Source organism: Bombus pascuorum, chromosome 14 (genome assembly GCF_905332965.1).
Source record: "Bombus pascuorum chromosome 14, iyBomPasc1.1, whole genome shotgun sequence".
NCBI lineage: Eukaryota > Metazoa > Arthropoda > Insecta > Hymenoptera > Apidae > Bombus > Bombus pascuorum.
The window spans coordinates 934,620-958,755 of NC_083501.1; the positions used below are offsets into that span (position 1 = coordinate 934,620).

A 24,136-nucleotide genomic window follows, 5' to 3' on the forward strand; every position below is an offset into this window, starting at 1 on the left:
GTCGTAAACGCGTGCGAACACTTGTTCCAACAGATAACGTCAAATACCGAAACGTAGCTAATTATTAGAGTGGAACGATGTTAGTATAGATGTAACGACATGTGTTAGGTATTCCGTAACTTAACGTGTGTAATTGTTACAGCAAAATGACTTTCACATAAATATTTTTCGTTTTATTCTGCTTGAACGAACTTCTATTGTTTTTATTTGAAGCAAATTTTTGTAAATATTCTATCTCTTGACATCACAATGGAGCGTTTAAAGTTCAAGATCGAAGGAATCTTCCGTTCGAACGGTTCCATTCCTCTTAATTCAAAATTTGCCTTTTTACACTCTGGTGTATCCAAATGCAAATAAAATTTTTAAAAAAAGTAACATTTAGTAGATTTTCACGACAATTTCCCACTTTTTCATGGCACGCGATATTCTTCGTTTTCCTATGTAATTGCGATTTTAATCGATAGAATTTTAATTTGAGAAGGAACAGAAGAGCGAATATTGGACTGTTCCAAAAACAAAATTTCCTCGACGCTCGATATTTTTACTCGCTGATCTGAAATTACGAATATCTTTTCCTGATGCATCTAAGAATTATAAAAATGCTAAAAGAAAACAAACTTTGTGTGTCACAGGGTATGGAGGTAGAAGAGTACAACGGGGATATTCTTCGTTTTCCTATGTAATTGCGATTTTAATCGATAGAATTTTAATTTGAGAAGGAACAGAAGAGCGAATATTGGACTATTCCAAAAACAAAATTTCCTCGACGCTCGATATTTTTACTCGCTGATCTGAAATTACGAATATCTTTTCCTGATGCGTCTAAGAATTATAAAAATGCTAAAAGAAAACAAACTTTGTGTGTCACAGGGTATGGAGGTAGAAGAGTACAACGGGGATATTCTTCGTTTTCCTATGTAATTGCGATTTTAATCGATAGAATTTTAATTTGAGAAGGAACAGAAGAACGAATATTGGACTATTCCAAAAACAAAATTTCCTCGACGCTCGATATTCTTACTCGCTGATCTGAAATTACGAATATCTTTCCCTGATGCATCTAAGAATTATAAAAATGCTAAAAGAAAACAAACTTTGTGTGTCACAGGGTATGGAGGTAGAAGAGTACAACGGGGATATTCTTCGTTTTCCTATGTAATTGCGATTTTAATCGATAGAATTTTAATTTGAGAAGGAACAGAAGAGCGAATATTGGACTATTCCAAAAACAAAATTTCCTCGACGCTCGATATTCTTACTCGCTGATCTGAAATTACGAATATCTTTTCCTGATGCATCTAAGAATTATAAAAATGCTAAAAGAAAACAAACTTTGTGTGTCACAGGGTATGGAGGTAGAAGAGTACAACGGGGATATTCTTCGTTTTCCTATGTAATTGCGATTTTAATCGATAGAATTTTAATTTGAGAAGGAACAGAAGAGTGAATATTGGACTATTCCAAGAACAAAATTTCCTCGACGCTCGATATTCTTACTCGCTGATCTGAAATTACGAATATCTTTCCCTGATGCATCTAAGAATTATAAAAATGCTAAAAGAAAACAAACTTTGTGTGTCACAGGGTATGGAGGTAGAAGAGTACAACGGGGATATTCTTCGTTTTCCTATGTAATTGCGATTTTAATCGATAGAATTTTAATTTGAGAAGGAACAGAAGAGCGAATATTGGACTATTCCAAAAACAAAATTTCCTCGACGCTCGATATTCTTACTCGCTGATCTGAAATTACGAATATCTTTTCCTGATGCGTCTAAGAATTATAAAAATGCTAAAAGAAAACAAACTTTGTGTGTCACAGGGTATGGAGGTAGAAGAGTACAACGGGGAGGCGAGCGATGAGAAACAGGCAGATCTACGCGCGTCCAGGCAGGGCCTACCGCCAACGCCGCCGAGCAGCGCCAGCTCCGACAGCGAGGGCACCGCTTCCGCTTCCTGTTCGCCGGAACGCCGAGATTCCCAGAGCTCCGCGCACGTACAGAATCTCAGAGGCCTGCTCACGCCCAGACTTTACATCACAAACGGCACGCACACCACCAGACAGCCGATACACACACCCTTGATTTCCTGTCAACCGGTGAGCCAAACTGGAATCTTTTTTAATTAACGCCACTTTTTTCCAGACGCATATATAAAATAAGCGACTTGGAGTTACAAGATAGTCGACAACCTTGCAGTGAATTTATAACGTAATTATGAAATGTTTTTACGTTATAAACGAGCCTATGTTACGAGCGATGGTAACGATTCTTCCTTTCTTTTTATTGCAGATTTTTCAATGTCGCTGTATAAATACTCGATTAATTTTCAATTCTCAGAAAAAATTGCATTTTCATATCGCTAGTTTATTTATTGCAAGGAGGTGGCGTAAATAATAGCGCCTATAATATATCATATTTTTCTTTACATTTCGTTTCTTGGCGCCTCGTTATTCGTTCTGTCAATGAGCGAAATATTTTATGCGAAATAAATGATAATACGGAGATATAATAGAGTAACTAAGAACTCGATATAAGAGTATAATATTGTGTAAGACACTAGAAATGAGAATGTAATAACCACCTTGTAATATAATAAGATACGGACCTAAAGTACAAATAAATTATTATTATTATATTTTATGTAACGCATTTTACATTTGATCACGTCATTTACATTCTATACACGCTTTCATAAGAGTTTTATAAAAGGAAGGTACATTGCTTCTGACAGAAAATTTTGTGAAGAGGACCTGATATATAATTAACCATTACGTTGATTAATATTGGGTCGTAACATAAATAAGTTCGGTCGAATAAAGAAACATATTGAGTTTGATCGGACTTACAATTTAAAAAATTGTATTTTGTAATCCAAAAGACATTCCTTCTAATAAAATTCACGCCGTAAACACAGAGAAAGATGGACGTAGGTTGTGACGTTGCGTTAAATTCATCTTACAGAAAGGGTCGACGGGTGTGTTAACGTTGACCGAAGAGGAAAAGCGGACATTGATCGCGGAGGGATATCCAGTGCCTACGAAACTGCCTCTGACGAAACAAGAAGAAAAGTCGCTGAAGAAAGTCCGTAGGAAAATCAAGAACAAGGTGAGTGTCGAATACTTGTTAGAAAATAATTAGATGGCGAATGTTTATGCAAGTTCATATTTCAAGCAAGGCAAAGTATTTTCCTTTTAAATATTACAGCGAGTACTTTATTTTAAATCCTCTGTGTATTTTCGAATATTACGCATGTTCCTTTTCATAAACCTGCAAACATCCGCGATCTGGAAATAATTATACCGCGTTCATGCTGATTTTTCAATGAAATTATCTATTATCGCGTAGTATGAAATTTGTTGTTTGATCTTTGATTTTAGACAGGTTCTGTTCTCTGCTTGCATTTTAATTCTGTTTTCGATTTCGATGGATGATAAATTTTGCGTCGTAATGAATTAACATTTAAGAACAAACTTGCCGAAAATCTTGTGCCTGTGTTAAATCTGACGACGATAATTACGTAAAAGCAAACATTTTGTCGCTAGACATTTTTTTGCGATACAGCTTTTTTCGTTTATAAATCAACGGCTGAGGAAACCACTTAACTCTTCAAATATACACCGAAATAACCAAACTTAATCAAACAAATCCGCTTTTTTTCAAAATGTTAAACTGTTTAGTCTATTTCAATTTCTCACGTCTAATATTCTTGTGCCGTGTGAACGAATTAATTTAATTTTTGATATCGTCTATTTACTTAGTTTTCGATATTTTCTACCTATATCAGTTTTTAACGTGTTCTACTTATATAATACGTCGTTTTTAATAACGTTCATTTTGTATTAATTTAACGTTGTCTATGTATTTAACGTTCTATACCTAAACCTTAATCGTTTCTTATACGAAAGAATTCTTTTTGATTCCCTTTTCATCTATACAGCACAACGAACAACACGTTGTCCACATAATTCTGTCTTTAATTTCAACAAAATTTATACGAAAATATCTTCCCATTGGACGCAGAATGGAACAAGGGAAAAATGCATCGATTTCCGGAAATTTGACGTAGCTATTAATTACAGACATCGGAATGTAATTTTATCATAATGCAAACTGTTTCCTTGAATCGGTCGAATTAAACACCCAACATGACGACAGTAAAAATTATTAAGCAAAACTTGGCAGAAATTTTCGCGGAACAGCGAGTCGATAGTGCAACGAACGCTTAACGAGGAACAAAACTCGACGCATGATCGGCTGTTTCGTGTTTCAGATATCAGCCCAGGAGTCGCGACGGAAGAAAAAGGAGTACATGGACGGCCTAGAAAGACGCGTGACAATGCTCACGAACGAGAACTCCTCTTACCGGGACCGACTAACAGTCTTAGAAGACACGAATCGCGAATTACTGAAAGAGCTTCAACGTCTCCAAGCACTTCTTCAACTACAAAACTCGTAGGCGTACCGTTTCGAAATGATGTTGAATATTAAACTACAAACCGACGATTTGAGTTGTTATCAAGAAGACATTATAATCGCGGTCATAGTGGTCAGAAGGGCGATTTCGCGAAGACTGGTGGCCGAATAAAGGGCCTTAGAACGTGTTCCTGATCGTCGAATCACGAGTGGTTTTTTTTTTTTTTTATCTTGTATGTAGTTTCCTTCGATCCTTGGACAATTTGCAATTTTCTTCGATTATAAAAGGGAGAGAAGAAAACTTAGGTTTCCTCGGTGGATATCTTTCAATGAATAATCCATCGAGCTTTTATGGGATCAAACGTTCTTGCGGACTATTTCCCAAACAGACCATTTTCCAAGGGAACAGTGCAATTTCCTTTACATTCCTGTGTAAAGTCTTCCTCGTGTAGCGGATCGAGCGTCAGTTGAGTAGAACGATTCGCGATGAAAATATATTCCTTGGATACGCCTCGTCTTCCTGTTTTCCTGTAGACAGGAGTCGGCGGAGGGTGCAATTCTGCCGGGAGTGCCTTGATTCGCTTATCTTTCTTCCATCGCGAACGACGAATTGAAAACGAATTTTGTTCTCCTTTCTCTCCTATTAGAAGTTAGTTTCGTTACGTTTCTGTTATCGTATCGCATCTAATGAATCGAATTTATCGAATTGTTACATATTGCGTAGAAAGAATGTGGAGAGAGGTTGATCTCAATGCGTAATACATCGAGAGCTTAAAATTGGAGTTGAAAATCGTAAAGTACATGCTCTAAAGTGGCTATAGAGAAGTTATTCTACGTGTAAAAATGAATCGGAAAAGCAAAAATAAAGTTTTTTCTTTGGAATCTTCGTTGTTGAGAAAATCGCATTTGAAAATTGAAGCGAGATATACGTGCGTTTAATTGACTCTCGACAGAGCACGTGTCTATCGATGGTTTTTTAGAAAACGAGACTTTAAAGCAAACATGTTATTTTATATTTTCAACGTATTTTTACACGTAGACTCAACCTTCACAGCAACGATCCCATCTTCGTTCGATTTGGAGCGAATTGAACATACACATATCCGACCTATTTTCAAACTCAATTATCTCGAAAGTGAAATGTTAAATAAAAAAAATTCATTCTTTATTTTTAATTTAGTTTTGCTTACAGAATAACCTTCTGCCACTTATTTTGCAACATTCGGTACATGTAACGTTCGTTTCACGCTTTATTTCGGAAAGTTGACAGAAGCGATGTCTGATTTACCTCGGAAATTGAAATCAAAATGTAAAGAATAAATTTCTTAAAATTGATCGCATTTCAGTTTCCTTAAAGAAGAATACATTTTTAAAGGATAGCGACACGTAACGAGATTTGATATTATTAAACGAAGATCGATTTCTAGAACGTAACTTTCTTTTCGGCGTTGTTCATCTTTCAGAGATAACTTATTCCACAAAGTTCGATAAAGCGTATGGAGAGAGTTTTGATTCGATCGAAATTTCAACAAACGTTCAAAAGACGTGCGAAATTTAATTAAACGACAAGGATTAACCCCCCAAAGGCAGACGTATATTATATTTTTCCACACTCCGTAGTTACGCTGGGTCATTTCCATCCAAGATAAGTTTCCTTAGTATTCTGGACTTTCAAAAATGTAAAAATATCTAGAATACTAATCGATGTCTTCACTGTATAATAAAGTCATTTATCAAGTCAAATATTTAAAATTTCTTTCTATAAGAATCCAAATTTGGATGAGTAACGACCCAGTTTAATTACGAAGAGTTAAACTTGTAGCGAGACATTTAGCGATAGATAAGCGTTCGCGCAGACTATTAAAGTATTTAGAAGCGTAAGTGCATTTTCAATCGAGTGTCGATTGATATTTGTGTTCGCTTGACAGCGACGATGACTCTTCGATTTTCGTCCAAATAATATAATAAAATTAGGAAACGAATATAGAGAACGAAGAATAGTTAAAATATAATATTAAGACGACATACAATTGAAACGATAAATGTCCAACGCGTTAACTATATAAATTATATAGATAATGAGTGATTATAATTAATGCGGTATTTTATGTAGAATACGAGAATTTTATCTCTGAATACGAGATGATCGTGTACATCTATTTTCTCCAGAGAAAATTTGTTAGATTGATATATATATATATATAGGAATTTATTTATAGATTAGGATCCATTCACGCGAGATATAGATTTGTATATTATATTTGTAAAAGAAGACGTTTATTTAACCATCCGTACGTTGTTGAGATGGTTCGCACCATTGTGGTTTTAAGAAGAACTTGTGCAATGATATTGACTTTGATTATTTCTTCAAAGAACGCGCCACAGTATATAGATGTAATTTTTTCGTAGTTCTGTTATACTATGATACTATATTACGTGCGGTGTGATTCGTAATACGACAAAGGAAGATAATTTTTTGGATTGCAAACAGTTGAGAAACTGCAACGAAACATGGAAAATGAAATTCGAATCCTTTTTTCTAGAAACAGATATTTTTCCAGAAGAATTGTATTTTAGACGTAATAAGCAGGGTGTTTCTCTTTCCTGTTTTTTGAACTTCTTCGAGATTCTTAAGATTCTCGCGTTCTTTATCGAAAAAGTTTATTTCAGGAGAAAATGAAAAAATAAAAACAGCGAATAGTCGAATGTTTTCTGGGAAAGAATATTTTCCGTGTAAAAAGTATTTTTATAAAAAGACAAACGCTCGGTATCGAAAATATAACTTCTCGATAAAAATAAATTTCTCGAGAGATTTGCAATGTAGAAAATAACAATGGTTTACAAATACACGCACAAAGAATCGGATAAAACTCAATTCTTCAAAAAATATCGAAGAAGTCTAATCTTCGATTTGAACAAAAAGTCGGTAATCTGTTAACTTTATAACGAATCACGCCTCACTTTGCATATTCTATGCTCGCACTGATCACATGTATCGTCGAATTTCAAAGGCGACAAATTTTCATTGTCTAATGGGTACAAATATCACCGATAATGTTCACGACCGTGTGAATTAGAGTTAAAAGAAGGCTCGACGAATGGTTCTAAGAGAAAACTTGTCTCGAACACGAGCGCTGCCATTGATTGCTGTAACGATTTTCGAAAATACGATACTTTCGGCACGTAAAGTCTTGCTGATATAGTTACGCACGAGAAGAAAAAATTCTTCAAACGATTGCATTTTCTTGAATTTTAAAATACATAGAAATTTTATTAACGCATCGAGTGCCATGATAGTTAAAAATATTATTATATTACAAAATTATATGAAAACTGTAATAGAACTTTGATCATCGGAACATCTAGATGGAAAATTCTGCTTTTCTTCAAATTTTCCTGTAATTTCTCTACGAAAGTTTCCAACCATCTAACATATCGCACTGTGTTACGTGACGTACATAACGCACGTAAGAGTGTGCGTGTGTATTATCGATGAAAAGTAAAAGAAGAAACAAATGTCGGAGTATGTTTTTGAAAAAAGAACGATTTTATTTGAAGCGGAGGACCGCTTGAGAAATTCTGGGAAATGGGAAATGATAGAACGGTTCTTGTCTGTTTTAGTTGGCTATTTAAAGCTCGAAGCCGAACGAGCTTCAGCGTCTGGAACATCTATTTTTATGCAGAATTCGCTGGGTCATTTAAACAATAACAAATGTGTTAGGTTCAGACTACGTCTACCATTTGGAAGTTCTATCTTTTATTTCAAACAGGTTGTCCGAAAGATTGGTTATGAGATAGATTGGAGTAACTTATCGTGACGTAATAATTGTTATCACGCGTTGAGATAACTCAAAGGATTTATTTTATTAAATATGCTTTTGCCAAAAGTCATATTTCCCTGTGATAATAACCGACATTCTGTGTTTCTTTTTAATTCAGAATTTTGATATTCCGTATAGAATACCTTTAATAATACAATTAATTTAAATACACGTTAGCTTTTTGTATAAAGAATTAATTATAAACTTTTAGACAAGTTACTACATTTTTCAATCTGTCTCAACAAAGAAAATATCTCTGCCATTCATAGGTGTGCTAATTTAATCAGAAGAAAGATGGGTTTTCAAAAGTCACCCTTTTATTTTAAAAAATTGAAAGGGAACAAAAATCAAAAGGGGACGATTTTTCCTATTTGCAGAAAATCCGATTAATCGAATAAATTTTAACTGACATGGCATCATACGTGTTAATAAATATCAAAGATGGTTAAAGAAAGTTTAACAGAACAATTCAAGGCTCCAGTAGATAGAAATTCGATGGCGCGTCTCCGTTTTCTTCATCGAACAGATTTTCGATCACGATCGAGGCTCCTCGCGCGATTTTGCGATCTCGTCGTTCGCGGAAAATTTTCCTCCTGGCTTAGATCCAGGCTTCGAAGCAATTGAAGTTCGCAAGAACTTCGATCGACTTGTCTAGCCGTCGTAAACCCACGAAACAGGGAATTTTAAACACGATCCATATCTTAAGCGGATATGGAAAGCTGAGATCTAGAGAAACTGCCAATTTCCAACTTTTCAAATCCTAAACTTTGAAATTTACAAATTTTCATCTTTTCGAAACTTTAAGCGTCTCGATTTCTCATAACTTTATTCCTCTAACTTCTCAAATTCCAAATTCCCCAAATTTCCGAAGCTTCGAGTTTCTCGAATTTACAAAAATGTAATTGACGACTAATTTATTTCCAACTTTTCAAATCCTAAACTTTGAAATTTACAAATTTTCATCTTTTCGAAACTTTAAACGTCTCGATTTCTCTTAACTTTATTCCTCTAACTTCTCAAATTCCAAATTCTTCAAATTTCCGAAGTTTCTCGAATTCGAGTTTCTCGAATCTACAAAAATGTAATTGACGACTAATTTACTTCCAACTTTTCAAATCCTAAACTTTGAAATTTACAAATTTTCATCTTTTCGAAACTTTAAGCGTCTCGATTTCTCTTAACTTTATTCCTCTAACTTCTCAAATTCCAAATTCTTCAAATTTCCGAAGTTTCTCGAATTCGAGTTTCTCGAATCTACAAAAATGTAATTGACGACTAATTTACTTCCAACTTTTCAAATCCTAAACTTTGAAATTTACAAATTTTCATCTTTTCGAAACTTTAAGCGTCTCGATTTCTCTTAACTTTATTCCTCTAACTTCTCAAATTCCAAATTCCCCAAATTTCCGAAGCTTCGAGTTTCTCGAATTTACAAAAATGTAATTGACGACTAATTTATTTCCAACTTTTCAAATCTTAAACTTTGAAATTTACAAATTTTCATCTTTTCGAAACTTTAAGCGTCTCGATTTCTCTTAACTTTATTCCTCTAACTTCTCAAATTCCAAATTCCCCAAATTTCCGAAGCTTCGAGTTTCTCGAATTTACAAAAATGTAATTGACGACTAATTTATTTCCAACTTTTCAAATCTTAAACTTTGAAATTTACAAATTTTCATCTTTTCGAAACTTTAAATGTCTCGATTTCTCTTAACTTTATTCCTCTAATTTCTCAAATTCCAAATTCTCCAAATTTCCGAAGCTTCGAGTTTCTCGAATCTACAAAAATGTAATCGACGACTAATTTATTTCCAACTTGCGGAAAAGAAGTCGTTTCGTATTTGTAACATAACAAATTCGTGATATAGTTATTCAGCTTTCGCGAACAGTAACGAAAATGCATGAAAAAAAGTTATCGGAAGAAACGTGATTTCTATCCAAACTCGAGGAAACTATCATAGCAAAGATACGCGTAAAACTCCCAAGAGATTGAAAAAAAATTAACGAGTTTACCAAACAGTGTCACGTGTGTTTATAGTACGCTATTGAGGAGAAAAAGAAATACGAGAAAGACACGCACACTCGTGTATTAGGTACTCGCGGTAAAAAAAGCGGCAAGACGTGTAAAAAAGGCAGGCCAACTCGGCGTCTGTCAATTACTTACGCCTGACCGAGCACATCCGCAAACGTGAATCCTACTGACTTTAAAGACCGATGTGCCTATAATGTTCTTAAAGGGGATACCGTTGTTCGTGCTTTCAGTTGTTGACCCTATCGTTGGTACGCGATTGTGGCGTGACACCTGCACTTATGGGGTAATGTCGATGCATTAAAGATCAAAGCTGAGAGTTGAACACCTATGGGCGTTTATTACATTAAGTAACGGGTGTTGGTCGTAACGGTTTCGTAAATAGGAAAAATGTAGAGGAATTTTCCAATGGAAAGTATCTTCGGTTTAGATAATATCACGGTGGAACTTTGTTTATTTGAACGAAATTTTAATTTAACTGTCCGATGAATTGAAGTTTTGCTGGTTGAATTCGTTTATCGGAACACGAGCTGCTATTACGCGAATGAGAAGCGATAGGCAGCAAGGACAATTGGTCAAACTCCTATTATACGAACTCTGATTATAATTAACTGTTTGTCCCGTGACAAGTTCAGATAAATGTAGTTCCAGTGCATAGGTAGAGATATGTTAATTTGCTATTTGAAAGAAATTTTAAAGTTGGGAAATTTGTTCGATTATTCGCAATTTTTTTTTTTTTTTTTTTTTTTTTTTTTTTTTTTTTTTTAAATAGTTTATTTAGCCAATATTTGATTTTTTGTACATTTTTGAGATTCACAATAAACAATGAATTGAGTATAGTGTGTTTAGGCAAAAGTACCGATACGCGTCGGTACGACGTAGCCATGGTCTAATATGTGTCGTGGATTTTCGGTTTTTGCGTTTATTTTTTTGTTTTTTTTTGGGTTTAAGTCGCATTGGTGCGTGATTTTTGTGTATTCTTGTGTGTGTTGTATTTTGTCCTGAAACTTGGCCGCAAAACAGGACTCCTCGGTGTATTACTTTTATGCGTTGTGGGATTTTGGGGGGGGGGGATGAGAGGGAAGGGGGATTATTCGCAACTGTGTACGTCCGAATGACCAAATTTTGGAATTCTCAAGTTTCTGTAATTTTGCATCTCAGAATTCCCAGATTTGCAAATTTGTCGATTTTCGAATTGCACGTTGAAAGTCTCAAATTTTGGATATCTAAGATCCTCGTGCTTTCAAGTTATTCGAATTCCCAAACTTCGACGTTTTTTACAGTTTCGTATCTTCAAACTTTTCAATTATCTAAAATTCTTCAAATTTCAAGCTTTCGAATCCTGAAATCTCTAGATCTCTAGCTTACCAAATCGCACACATTCAAATTTCGAAGCATCTAATTGCGAATTTTTAAACTCCCGGTGTTCCCTAATTTCACAATTTCCGAGATTCTGTGAATCGTTTCGTTTTCAACAATTTTCTAAATTCTCTTTGCCCAACTTCTACAACGTCCACATTCTCCTCGAACATCTTCACGCTCTTCGATCCGTGCGTTTCTAGATTGTTTCAAAGTCGATCAAATGTCTATGTAAATCAATAAATCCGGAGATATTTGAAGAGTTGCTTGTTACAGTCCCTGTTAATCCTATTCGCGAGAAGCAGACGCAATTTATACGTCGGTGTTATCCAACGATTCGCGGAAACCGTAATTCCCGCTATACAATTATACGAGTACGTACGTAAATTCGCCGGAGGAAGCCTCGTATCGTTAGATAAGAATCATAGCCTGTCGCGCAGGGAATCGTATATAATTTCTTGTACAAAATGCCAATTGAACGCAGTTTTATCCAGAGGAAACGAGAGAAAGAGAGGAACAGAGAAAAAATGAGAGAGAAAGAATTTAATATATTCTATAAACGAAGCTTTATATAAATGGTTATATATATACATATATATATATATACATAAGATATTTCTATATAAACAGATAATATATGTATACACTAAAGAAAACGTACACAAACACATTTACGAATCTACAAAATAGACGACGAGAGAAGGATCGTCATACCATAGACTGTGGATATTTATGGAATTTCATATTTTTATCGCTCGAACGATCAAGAAATGGATCGAGAAATCTGTACACAGAGACTCGTACCACGAAACTAGGTATAATAATTTTATCGTGGACATCTCGTATATTTTTGCACGTTGTATGCATTTTAAGAGTTGCTATTCTTCCAAATTTCTCGCATTTCATACTTTTAAACATAAATGCCTAAAGATCCGCAGGCTAATCACACGCAAACAGATACGTACACGCAAATAACGTTCGTTCGTTCGATGTCATCATCGCGAATCGATGATCGATCACCGATTCGTAAAATACATTCGCTGCATCTGTGTGCCCTGCACCAAATATCCGATGTATCGCGTGCATTGTATTATTTATCCGCAGAGACTAACCGTGTATATCTCGGTATACGTGTCCTCGTGTTAGCTGTGCAACGACTTATCCTATTATCCCGACGAGTAAATGTCTTTACGCGATTATGGTGTGCCGCTGCCACGTGGACGCCGGTGCACGTGGTCGTTCGTCTAACTTCGAACGTTGTATGACAAATGAATAAACACATGTGACTTAACTCTTTTGTTTTCCACCTTTGAATTCCTAGCCACTCGTGCAATTTCGCGTCTGGCGTAGCTCGATTTCCTGACAAAATAGAAGAACTGTCGACGATATAGACATTCGAAATTTGTTCTATCGTGCCGTTTCTTACATTTTTCAAATTGTTTCATTATCCTTCGCATAGTATAAATACACTCGCATTAACTAAGAGCAATTAGGAGATTTTGGTTTTCTCAGTTTAGATAATCAGCGTGGTTAGATCCAAGCGATTGGACAGATTTTTTAAACGACGTATAACTCGATGAATTTTAATTATTTTCGTTTCGATACAACGATGAATATCGTTAAGATACAAAGAACACGTATGCGTGCCATCGGCTGATATCCACGAGGTTTTATGGTTCTTTTTAATGAAAATCTCCAACGAGCGAACTAAAGGAACGTTTGTATACAAATTCAGAGATTATAATAAGTATAATAAAATAATTAATATAATAATAATCGACCGTTCATTCAAGTTTTAATTAAGATTCTGGTAATGAATTATCGACCTCCACCTCCTGATAACATTGTTTCGATCTCTTCTCATTTCCTGGACGTCCTTCGAATTTTAGAAACAAACAAATTTTTACGTCGTCGAGTTCTCCGGCCCCATTAATCCAAAAGGTGTTGCGCAATCTTTCGATAAGTTTCTCATTTTCTTCCCTTTGAACGAACACCGTGTTAAAGAAAGTTTGTCCTTGATTTCCCAAATTTTTTTTATATTCTTCTCCAGATAATTTACAATTTTGTTACGACTACGTAAATCGATACAACGAGCTGGAATGATAGTTTGCAGACAGTATTCCCGGTAGTCCGTGCCTTAGAGTTAAATACGTTTGTTCGTAGATTATTCAGCGTCCTAGTTCATTGGGATGTTTCCTGCTCGGTCTCCTTGGGATTAACTTAGAACATAAGTTGTTTACTAGTGGGTTTAGGTGGTCTTCTAATTCCTTCTTAATCTTCCTACACAAATTCCTTAGTACTTGTAATACATGGCGCGATAGATGGAACGATCGTAAACGAAAATAACCTTCGCCAGCTAATTAATTTTGCACGTACGTGGAATAATAGATTTCATGTGACGTCACTGTTCGCATTGGCAATTTTATCGGGTTTACTCTTCTGTTAGGTTTCACAGAATCATCGAACGTTTTTATCAAAATATCTAGTAACCGATTCTTTGAAATTCGATTAAAGCGAATTATTTTTGCTCGTTTAATTCTCTTCGTAACTCTAAGTGAAAAATTACGTATTTTACTCTACGTGCCAACTTAATTATGCCCTCGAAATAAGACCATTCGTGCATCACATTTCGCAGCCCAATCTGATAGGCCTCCACAATTGAATCGACCGTTCATTCAAGTTTTAATTAAGATTCTGGTAATGAATTATCGACCTCCACCTCCTGATAACATTGTTTCGATCTCTTCTCATTTCCTGGACGTCCTTCGAATTTTAGAAACAAACAAATTTTTACGTCGTTGAGTTCTCCGGCCCCATTAATCCAAAAGCTGTTGCGCAATCTTTCGATAAGTTTTGATTCGGTTGTAGCGAATTTTTTATCGTTAAAAAATATTTCAAGTTTTTATTTCTTAAAAATATTAAACGATATACGGAAAAGAAAATTCTCAGTTTCGAAATAACGTACATTCGCAATGTTTATAACATTTATTGAAAAAGAATGATTATACAGCGAATCGTTTCTTATATTACAACGTAACAAAAACTGCTTTATATTTAAATTCAAACAATATAACCTTGCGCCGTGAAATGCTGTAATTTCTACCAAAAGAGAAAAGCAAGAGAATTTTTATGTTTTATTGATCGGTGTCAAGATCCGCTTCTTCAATTTGATTATCCACTTTGCGCTTAAGGGTCGATAAACTGAGCGGAGCTTCCATATTTAAAACCTCCTCATCCTCCTTGCGCCCTTTTCTTCTCGATCTGTATAGAGGATTTTCGAATCTTCCACCGGAAGAAGCATCGTTTCCCTCCTCTTCGTTGTCTTCAAGATTTGCTTCGTTGGCGACGTTGGCGATTCGAACGTTACTCTCCGCGCTATTTTCAAATCGAGCAAAACCGAATGGTTTCCTACCCTGCGTTTTGTCCACTCGAATTCCATCCCTTATCGAAGAAAAGATCTCCGAGAAGCCTAGCAGGAAACTGCAAATAATAACGAGACATCCGATTCAAATTCTGGATACTTAAATACGCGTCGTGCTTACATCGCAAACCTAAATGTAGGATTTTACGTTGGTCGGATGCATCAAAAGGTACATTTTAAAACTACTTTCATTAATTTACTTGCATTTAAAACAGAATGTTTGAAGTTTCAAACATCTACCTTAGATAACTGAATTTGGAAATATTTGCTGTTAATCTCAAAGAATAGTGAAAACTACTTTTGTCGGAAGAACGTGTTACGCCTTAGAATATTTTGAAATCTATTTAGAGAACATAGAATTTTCCATTACGAATGAGAGAAAAGTTATCAGTAATATAAAACATTATTATAACATTTTCGGTACTTCGGGTTATTAAATTGTCTTTAAACATTCGTTTTTAAAACTACAAATTTACGATATTTTTACTTATAAACAGCTTTACTCTTTGACGAAACAGAGTTAATTAAATTGCAGAAGTTTCTAGTTCCTAAGCATATAAGGAAAGAATATCCCATTTTTATTCTTCCTTTTCTCCTTTCGTTCGTTACTTTACGAATTTATGTTTTCTTTTTATTTCCCCGTTTCTTCTAACAATTTCAAATTTCGTTTTATAAATTGCCTGATTAAGTGGACAAATATTTAATAGCAGTAGCGTTCCTGCAGTCGTGGAGTACGAGTTTGCACTCGTAGTTGGAGAAATTAATAAGACGGTGAAGCTTAGACATCTCCGTTTCTTCCTTTTCTCCATCTTTCGCTCTCCTCGTCTTCTTCCGCTTCTTCTTTCTTTTCGATTGCTTTATGAATCTGCATCTTATTATTCGTTATATTCTCTCTTTCTTATAATTATATTTACACAAGTCATAATTTGCGCTCTATCAACTTATTTTCTTTAACCTTTGCATCTCCTAAAGATATCCTTCCTTTTTTCCCTTATTAATTTTCTCTTGGAAATATTATTTTCTGCTTCTCTTCTACGATTCGTTTTTCCTTCGGTGATTGAAAATGTTATTTCACAAACTGTTTGATTAGTTGTCTACATTCGCTTTGTACATGTGTATTACCACCGTATTGCTTTCCAATGATTCGTTCGACAGCAAAGAGAACTTTTGAAGTTACACACGTTCCAATATGCAGTTCGGTTTACCGTACGTAAACATTGATACCATTGCTGCAATTCGAAGCAACCAGTGCTGTTTCTCCGCTTATTTCGTTATTCAAAATCACCGAGATCGAGACTCGAATTTCTGCTACTCGAACGGAATTCATAACAGATATTTGTAATCAAGTGAATTTCTGTTTACGATGGGTAAACCAATCGTTGTTTGTAACAACTTTGTAGGCGGACCCTTTGCATCCATACACAGCAAAATGAAAATATCAGAATCGGTAGAAATTATTCATGCGAATTAACGCAACTCTACACGAGCTACGTTGCAAGTAAATATAATTCCAAATTTTTAATTTATAATCACCAATTTTTCGAAATTACTTTTCTAATGAGAATTTGCTTGGAAATTTCTTAAAGCACAGATAAATGTGGGGATGTTGATTCGAATATTAACTAAGTAGAACGTTATTTAAATTAACGAAGATTTTCAAGATTAGTTTCAGGATAAAATGAAACTTGGATAAAAATTGCATAAAATGTAAATGAAAATGCTACCATTAATTCGAGCGTTGTACGAATCTGTGAAGATTTCTACAATTAGTTCTAGAACGTATAAAAATTTTAATCTAGAATTCGTTAAAAGATTCAATTATCTACCCTCTTCGGTTTGTTCGAAATAACTTTAACAGACCAATTTTCCTAAGATAGAAATTAAACGTTTTTAATCGCTTAGTTAGTTAACACGGCGGCCATAAATTTCCAAGAGTGCTTATTGTGGACAACCATAAAATTCCTCAAATTCCCAAATACCACCTCAAAATTTTCCCTTTCATTTACGATTTTTCCATAGCCGAATATAAATGCGAAGATCAGATTGGTTCCCAACTAAATTCCAAACGATCGAACTCAGAAACAAAAATGTACACACTCACAACCACACGATGGACGATATCTTTCACTGAATTTTATCGATGCTTGCAAATTCTGTAATCTTCGAACTTCCAAATTTGCAAATTTCCAAACCTCTCGATTTTCAAATTTATTCGATTCGCGTCAGATTTTTCAATCTTATTTCGATCGCTAAAACGTTCTCACGATTAAACGTTTCAAGAGACATATAAATGTTTCAAAAACATTTGGTTCAGTCTCGTTTAAAAGTATGCCGAAGGGAGGTTAATTTCGGAAACATCCGGTTTAACGGGGCTGCAAGCGAAGGAGAAACGCAGTCGGTTGCAAACTGCGCCTCGTGTTTCATATTCCGTGTAATTACTTTTTCCATCGCGTTTCTCTTCTTTTTCTCCCTTTGCTCCTCTCTTTTCCTGTGTTGTCTCTGCCTCTCAACGATCCTCGTCATCGACACCCACGTGTCGCTGGAACATAAGGGTCAAACGGGACGAGCTTATAGAAAGCTTCATCGCCGTTTTCCCAACGAGTCGCACGTAATCGTTGAGCTGCTCGCTACCGTTTGTCGTTCGCGAAAACATGCATCGCCCAGCTATTTTCGACGATTTATTAATTCCGCCTCCTCCTTTCTTTTTCCCCTTTTCCTTCCACCTTCTCTCTTTCGTTCATTTGCTTGCTTAATTGGCAGCGTAGAACGCCAAGAGATTTTTAGTTTACTCGAAGTTAGCTTTGCACGTGGAATCTTTTGAAAATGCGAAAATATGGAAATTCAAAGGATCGTGTTTTCGTAGTTCCAGCAGCTATTTCACAGTTTGCGGGGACATCAACAGGTCTATGAAAGCAGAGGTCCGAAGGTTCGACGATCGGTGAATCCACAGATTCGAAAATTTACGCGTTCGAAGTTTGAAAATTTGCGAATCTGAAGGTTTACAGGTTCGGATCGTGGCAACTTTAAAGGCGAAAATTCGTAAATTTGCACATTTCAACGTTAACGCGTATTCGCAAACCTGCGAATCCCAAAGTTGTAATATTTACAAATTGGAACGTGGCAAATTTGGAAGTCTCGAAACTTTGTAACTTTGAAGTTTTGAAACTGACAATTTACAAATTCGACTAATAAATTCGAAAGTACTAATAAAGTTCGAACGTTTCGTCTAATAACGGAGATTCCTGACGCGTTCGCGACTGTTCGTTAATCCATCTGCGAATGATTAATAAATGATTCGTTTTTGTGGTAAAATATGTAAAGCGGTTTTATGGGAAAATTAGAAGCAGCAGGGATTATCATATTTCTGTTGCTCTCTGTATCGTCTCGCTGTAGCTCATAAATTTCTTAAACCATTTTTATCCCAAGTTAATCCTGCAGGAGTCTTTAGAATTCTCAGAAGGTACAAAAAGGATAAAAGACTGTATATCGTGACGTTATAGTGCCTCGTAACGAGAAAAGGAGTTAGAAGAAAGGATATTATCTCCTTGGGTTGATCATTAATTAATTATACCAAGTACTTACTGCCTGTAAGAGTAGCCAAAGTATAGAAAGACGAGGAACAGAAGAAGAAGGGCGATCATTGGCATTCCCAAAAAGGGAACCAATGTAATGGCCAAACGATTGTCTTGCACGGCAGCGCCAGTTACTTCTGTAGATAAAACTTCGATTTTCATACCTATTAAAAAAAGAAAAACACGATAAAATGAGGAAGATTTAAATCTGTTGCGGTCCTCCGTTTTTATGTTTCAATCTTGTAACGGAAGCAACAAATTCTTGTTGCAAGAAGCAAACAAATTTTTCACGTTTTAAGAAATACTCTGACATATAAACAGGTGTTGTTCCATACTTTTCTCAAATTTAAAAAATCCATGAGAAAAGAAAAATACGATCGAGTCGAAGACGATGCAAAGATCAGAAAGTAGAGTTAATGACATTTTTTGCAATTAGAGTACTCCATTTTTAAGATAATTCGTAATCAATTTCAGGACTTTTAGGTCATTGGGAAATATTATTCTTCCGATTAATTTCGAAGACTTAACGATTGCTATTTTGTAAGAAAAAGATTATTTAATATTTCGCGATAATAATCTACCATTTCATAGTAGACTCTATTTATATAAAAATCGAGCAATAAGTTAATTCGTTTTGTTTATTGTAAATCGAATTCTTTGATATAAAGATGGTAGACATTGAAACTAAAGTAGCTTTGAAAATCACTTTTTAATCACTTGTTGATCGAGGAAATATTCCGTTGAAAAGTTTCAGGGAATTTTCCCACTTTCTTTGATAAAATATAAAGTTTACCTTGTCTAGAAGAAGAATAACTTCCGTTAATCTAGAACGAATGAAAACTGAAATTAATGCTGTTAGAAACTTTCTTTTTAACGACTCGCTAATTGAAGAATATTTTATACTGTTATAACTTTCTCGCGACAGTCGCCAATTTAAGTTACTAGTTTTACTTAATTTCAAGTAGATGAAACCTAAAGTATTTAAACGTATTAAAAGTAACAAGTAAAATAATATTTTCTTCTGAAAAGAACATAAGAAATGATGGGAATGTTAAACATAGAAAGTGTTTCGAGGGGAAATATCTTGAAAGAGCGATGGTTGCGTCGTCGATGAAGTCAGAGTAGTCGGTCAGGTTAATTGTTTTCTACGTAATGGAAAATACAGTGACCGATATTATCAGGCCGTGTCTCGTTGAAGAACCGTATGATTATTCATGGACTCCATAGAAACCATTTTGAAAGTTTGCTCTTCCTCGCGAGAAATAAATAATTTATTTCCTGCATCGCGTGTAGCTATTCCTCCGCATATTTTTACACAAATGGAGAACATCCGATGTCAATTTTTAATATGGCGAAATGTTTAAAAAGGGACTTGTTTCGTTCAAAATACACGTTACGACGATTAAAACGAGAGAAAATAATCCAAAAAATTGGCCACGGCTGCACAAATTTATGTCGAGATAATACTTTTAATTCCAATACTCTTCGATGTTCGACAACGTTAACCTTTATATTTTTAATTCTGCTTGCGATATACGTGGCTATATACAGGGTGTCCCAGACAATTGGAATTCAATACGGGATAAAGGAAAGTGATAATCGATAAGCGATAAGACAACAATTACGACAGAGAGCAAATCGTGACATTGTCCATGTTTGATAATACAAACACGAGCAGGAAGAAAAGTTTCATAATTCGAAACTTCCACTTAACACACGGCTATTTGCACGCGAGTGTTTAATTAAACTCGTTCGTTCCTTTCGAAAACGTGGCCTTAAATAAAAAAACCTTATTCTTCTTTTTCCACTTATTTTTCCACGTAGAATCGCTAGCCGGCCGATCGTACGACTATTTTTCAGGACGGTCCGTATATTTTTAATTCTCATTTCCACGGAATTAAATTAAACGATAAAAAGAATTCGATTCACATCTTCGATGTGAAGTACCGCGTTTTTCAAGTTTAACTTCTCCTTGCGAATATCCCTGCGAGAATAGATATCGGTGACACGTTAAATTAAAGAAAAATCATTAGCTACGTACATATTTAGAGATAACGAAGTAACGAGAAGAATAGAAAATGAAGAGATTAAATTAGAGAGACGTAACGTAGGGAATTTACTTTGCAACGCTCTCTTTGTGTCTTCCGTAGCTTCCAGGATATCGATTTCCGAATAGTCGAGCTTCCCCTTTATCAAAACCTCCGTAGCTCCGTTCCAGGTAGGTCTTACGTGCCAAGCGAGCCTTTCAGCGTATCTTTCTAAAGCCTCGTTCGTTAATACTTTGATCAATGACAGAGGTGTTCTGTTTGTTAAAGACAGTCGACCGCCACAGTATCGACAGCAGTGACCTTCCACCTACGCTCGAATATTATTTCAAAAATGAATTTCAAGAATTTCTTACATCTATGGGAATTTGTGTAAAGGATAATAATCGTTGGTTGAATTTACCCATATGGGATATTCACAAGGCGTGAATCCACACTTTGGTCTTTCAATAGCACAAATTTCTTCGAGATAGTAACCATTTGGATCGTCTTGACAGCGACACTTATTGCAACTATAGCCCACGTATCTGTAGAATTTTATTTTCTTGTATCATCTTTGAATATCGTAGGTTTGTAAAAGTCGCGATCGTTTAATTCCACGCGGCGTTTCGAAAGTTAAATAAAAAAATTGCGCGAAGACACGAAACTCTGAAGTTTCCACACTTCAAAATCTGGTAGTCCGAATGTTTCGAAGGTTTGAGAATTGCAAAATTTCAAGATTGAAAACTGCTAGGTTTATGAATTGAAAAGTTCAAAAATTTCAAAGTCTGGAAGCTTGAACATTTAGATGCTCGGGTTATTTGAAGATTCCAAGATTTGCAGATTTGAAAGCCGAAAGACTGGAAAATGAAAAAATTGGTAGACTCCGAGGTTGGAAGGTTTCGCAATTTAACAACGTCGAAATTTGGAAGCTTGAAAATTGGAAAGTTTGGAAATTCGAACATTGGAAAAATCGTAAATCCTGTAATTTGCAAATTTTTTACTCCGAAACATGGTAAATTTTTCATCGCAAACTCGTTCAGCGAGACGCACTTTACTGTGAATATTCCTTTCTCGAACTCCCTCCTGTGAGCCATGTCTGCCCATTGCCACGCTCTGTAGGGTTGCTTTTCGTCCATCATTCTCACCGAATTCACTTCGATATTCTTCATTGGCAAAAGTACGCTAAAGGTTTGATTCTTTCTGGGAAGTACGATATTATCTTGGCGACATGGTACTTGCTCGAGATGCGGCGCTGCTATTGAACTTCCGCCCCAATTTTGAGGGTCAGCCCAGAATAGGTGACCCGACCTTGACCACTGGCTGATTTTCTTTGGTGATTTTCCTGCTTCGCTCAACTATTATAATCGATCGATTAATTGGCTAATAAACTGATTAAGCATAATAATTGTTACCTAGAAAGAAATTTTGTAACGAAAATAAAAGGACGATGTTAAAGAGTGGCAATTTACGGACCTGATGGCGAACGAAAAATTTGTCAAGAATATTAAGAGCATCTGTCGAGCAACAAGAAACGTTATTTTATCCGAGGTGCGATAGGAAATTTAAGAAAAACGAGTGTAAAGATGAAGAAGCGGCAGCCAAACCTACCCCTGTGTTGCGCTTAATCTTCATTTTCTTCAAATTCTGATCCAGCTACAGAATAATTATTCATCCATGTCGACGTAATAATTCTTCAGAAATTCTGCTGATGAATCAATTGAAGTTTGAAATCGGGAAAATCTGAATTACCGTCGGATTGTTGCTACGATAATTGCTACGCGAAAACAATAGCCAACAGCGATCTTGTAGTACTTTGGATTTGCTAGATTTCAAACTTTAATTGATTCACCGGCAGGATTTCCGAGGAATTATTTCGTAGACGGGTTGGTATCTGAAGAAGATGAAGATTAAGCCAAGGCATGGGTAAGTTTGATCGCTGCTACTTTTTCTTCATCGTTCTTTTTTAATTTTCCTCGAGAGATGCACTGAGATGTCTTGCGAGACTTTCTCGTTCGCAACGAGGTTCAAAATTGGCTATCTTTGACATCCTCCTTCGTGGTTAATAATTTCATAATTAAAATTTTGAAAAGAAAGGTTAACAATTTCGTAAACTTGGTAATTTAAACGTAGATTTCTACTTTCTTTCGCACTCGCAGTTTCCATTTCATTTTTACTGATTGCGAGTTTACCGAAGCGACTGCTGAAGCATCGTATTCATTTTATTTCCACCATTCTGCGATATTGCTCGTTAAATCTTGCTTTCAAAAGCAGAAGAATTAGATTTACGTCTTGTCTGCCGATTCTGTTTCGCAGGCTATTAAACAACGAACGAGAAGAATACGACGCAATGTCGATACAATGTTCGGGCTGATCGTGCATTGTGTATACCGAAATATATGTATTTTATTACGAGTTCTTTTATTAGCATGTTAATAATTTCGATCGTGGAGGAATTAACGAGGAATCGAAAAATTCTACGTACAATTAGTAAGATCAATTTCATTTTAAACTTGGTACTTTGATGTATCATTATTATAAATCTACCATGTGTCAAATATAAAAACAATGATCTATAATCACATCTAGAATAATATTATGTCGTCAAAATATCAATTACTAAAATAGTATTTATTAATTATTATCAAAGTAATAATTTCATCTAAAGATTGCAAAATGAAGCTCGACAAATGTCAATTTCACCTGTGAATATACTGTCACATTAATTCGTTACTATTTATAATACATAATCCAGTGACCTATGAACGAAATTTATATTCATATGACGCAGCCAGTCGTCGATTAATTGAAATATCATACGTCTTTGGTCAGTTATTTGTGTAATTATTCATTCACACGCGTTTCTTAATTCCTACCTGTAATTTTCCATTCCTGGGCAAGACCAAAGATCCAGATCTAGCTAAATCGATTCCAGACAGCCTTAAATCGATCGATTTTCCAATTCCCACTGCGTGTCTCATATCCAAAGGAAATGTCACGTAACTGTCTAATTCCGGTATCCGTTTCCCAATCCAATTTTCAGCCGTTTCCCATTCTAAATTTGGAAGCCAATGTTTCTCGATACCGAGAACTACTTTTATAATTAACAAAGATTGGAAAAATGTCCAAGCTTCGTAAGAAACTGCACATTTCATGATATCGAGCAACGGTTTCCTATAAATTAAAATCTTATAGATTTTTTAAATTTGTTACTCCTTTGACAACACTGATTTATCACGAGTAGCGTTGAAAGTTCTTTTAATTAATCGAAGAGTTTACGTTTCAATTTCAAGATTCGAAGCTTCGTACGAGTCGAGAGAGAAATGATTTTTATTAAAAAGACTCGGTCACAGTTTAGGCGAATAGGGACGAACGATCGTCGAGTTAAACTGAAGCGAATAATCGGAGTTGAAAGGGGGCGTGCGTAGAGATTTATGGCAAGCTGCTGCAGACTCAACCTATTTATCGTGATAATTTCAGTTTCCACGATCTTTT

The 24,136-nt window shown here is 35.4% G+C and overlaps 2 protein-coding genes across 2 annotated transcripts in view; one reads left to right on the forward strand and one right to left on the reverse strand.

The window, feature by feature from the left end:
* LOC132914318 (cyclic AMP-responsive element-binding protein 3-like protein 2) overlaps positions 1-7,082 on the forward strand; it is a 45,805-nt gene extending 38,723 nt beyond the window's left edge. Inside the window, exons 5-7 of the mRNA XM_060973342.1 lie at positions 1,823-2,098; positions 2,964-3,107; positions 4,273-7,082. Coding sequence (XP_060829325.1) covers positions 1,823-2,098; positions 2,964-3,107; positions 4,273-4,458 — 606 coding nt within the window. The 3' untranslated portion in view covers positions 4,459-7,082. The remainder of the gene's footprint in view (positions 1-1,822; positions 2,099-2,963; positions 3,108-4,272) is intronic.
* Positions 7,083-14,594: 7,512 nt separating this feature from the next.
* LOC132913870 (protein amnionless-like) lies at positions 14,595-24,031 on the reverse strand. The gene is made up of 7 exons (XM_060972479.1): positions 23,921-24,031; positions 23,518-23,815; positions 21,695-21,999; positions 21,066-21,189; positions 20,738-20,972; positions 18,628-18,781; positions 14,595-15,104 (listed from the first exon to the last, which is right to left on the reverse strand). Exons 2-7 carry the CDS (start codon positions 23,794-23,796, stop codon positions 14,759-14,761), a joined length of 1,443 nt encoding a protein of 480 aa, XP_060828462.1. The 5' UTR covers positions 23,797-23,815; positions 23,921-24,031; the 3' UTR covers positions 14,595-14,758.
* Between the last annotated feature and the right edge of the window lie 105 nt (positions 24,032-24,136).

Bases quoted from the DNA above. Each gene is read 5' to 3' on its own strand.
- LOC132913870 (XM_060972479.1), bottom strand. From the start codon at position 23,796: ATGAAATGTGCAGTTTCTTACGAAGCTTGGACATTTTTCCAATCTTTG. The intron at 22,000-23,517 runs GTAGGAATTAAG...CGATTATAATAG, and splicing joins CCAGGAATGGAAAATTACAG to TTGAGCGAAGCAGGAAAATC. The intron at 21,190-21,694 runs GTGCGTCTCGCT...AAAATTCTACAG, and splicing joins AAAGGAATATTCACAGTAAA to ATACGTGGGCTATAGTTGCA.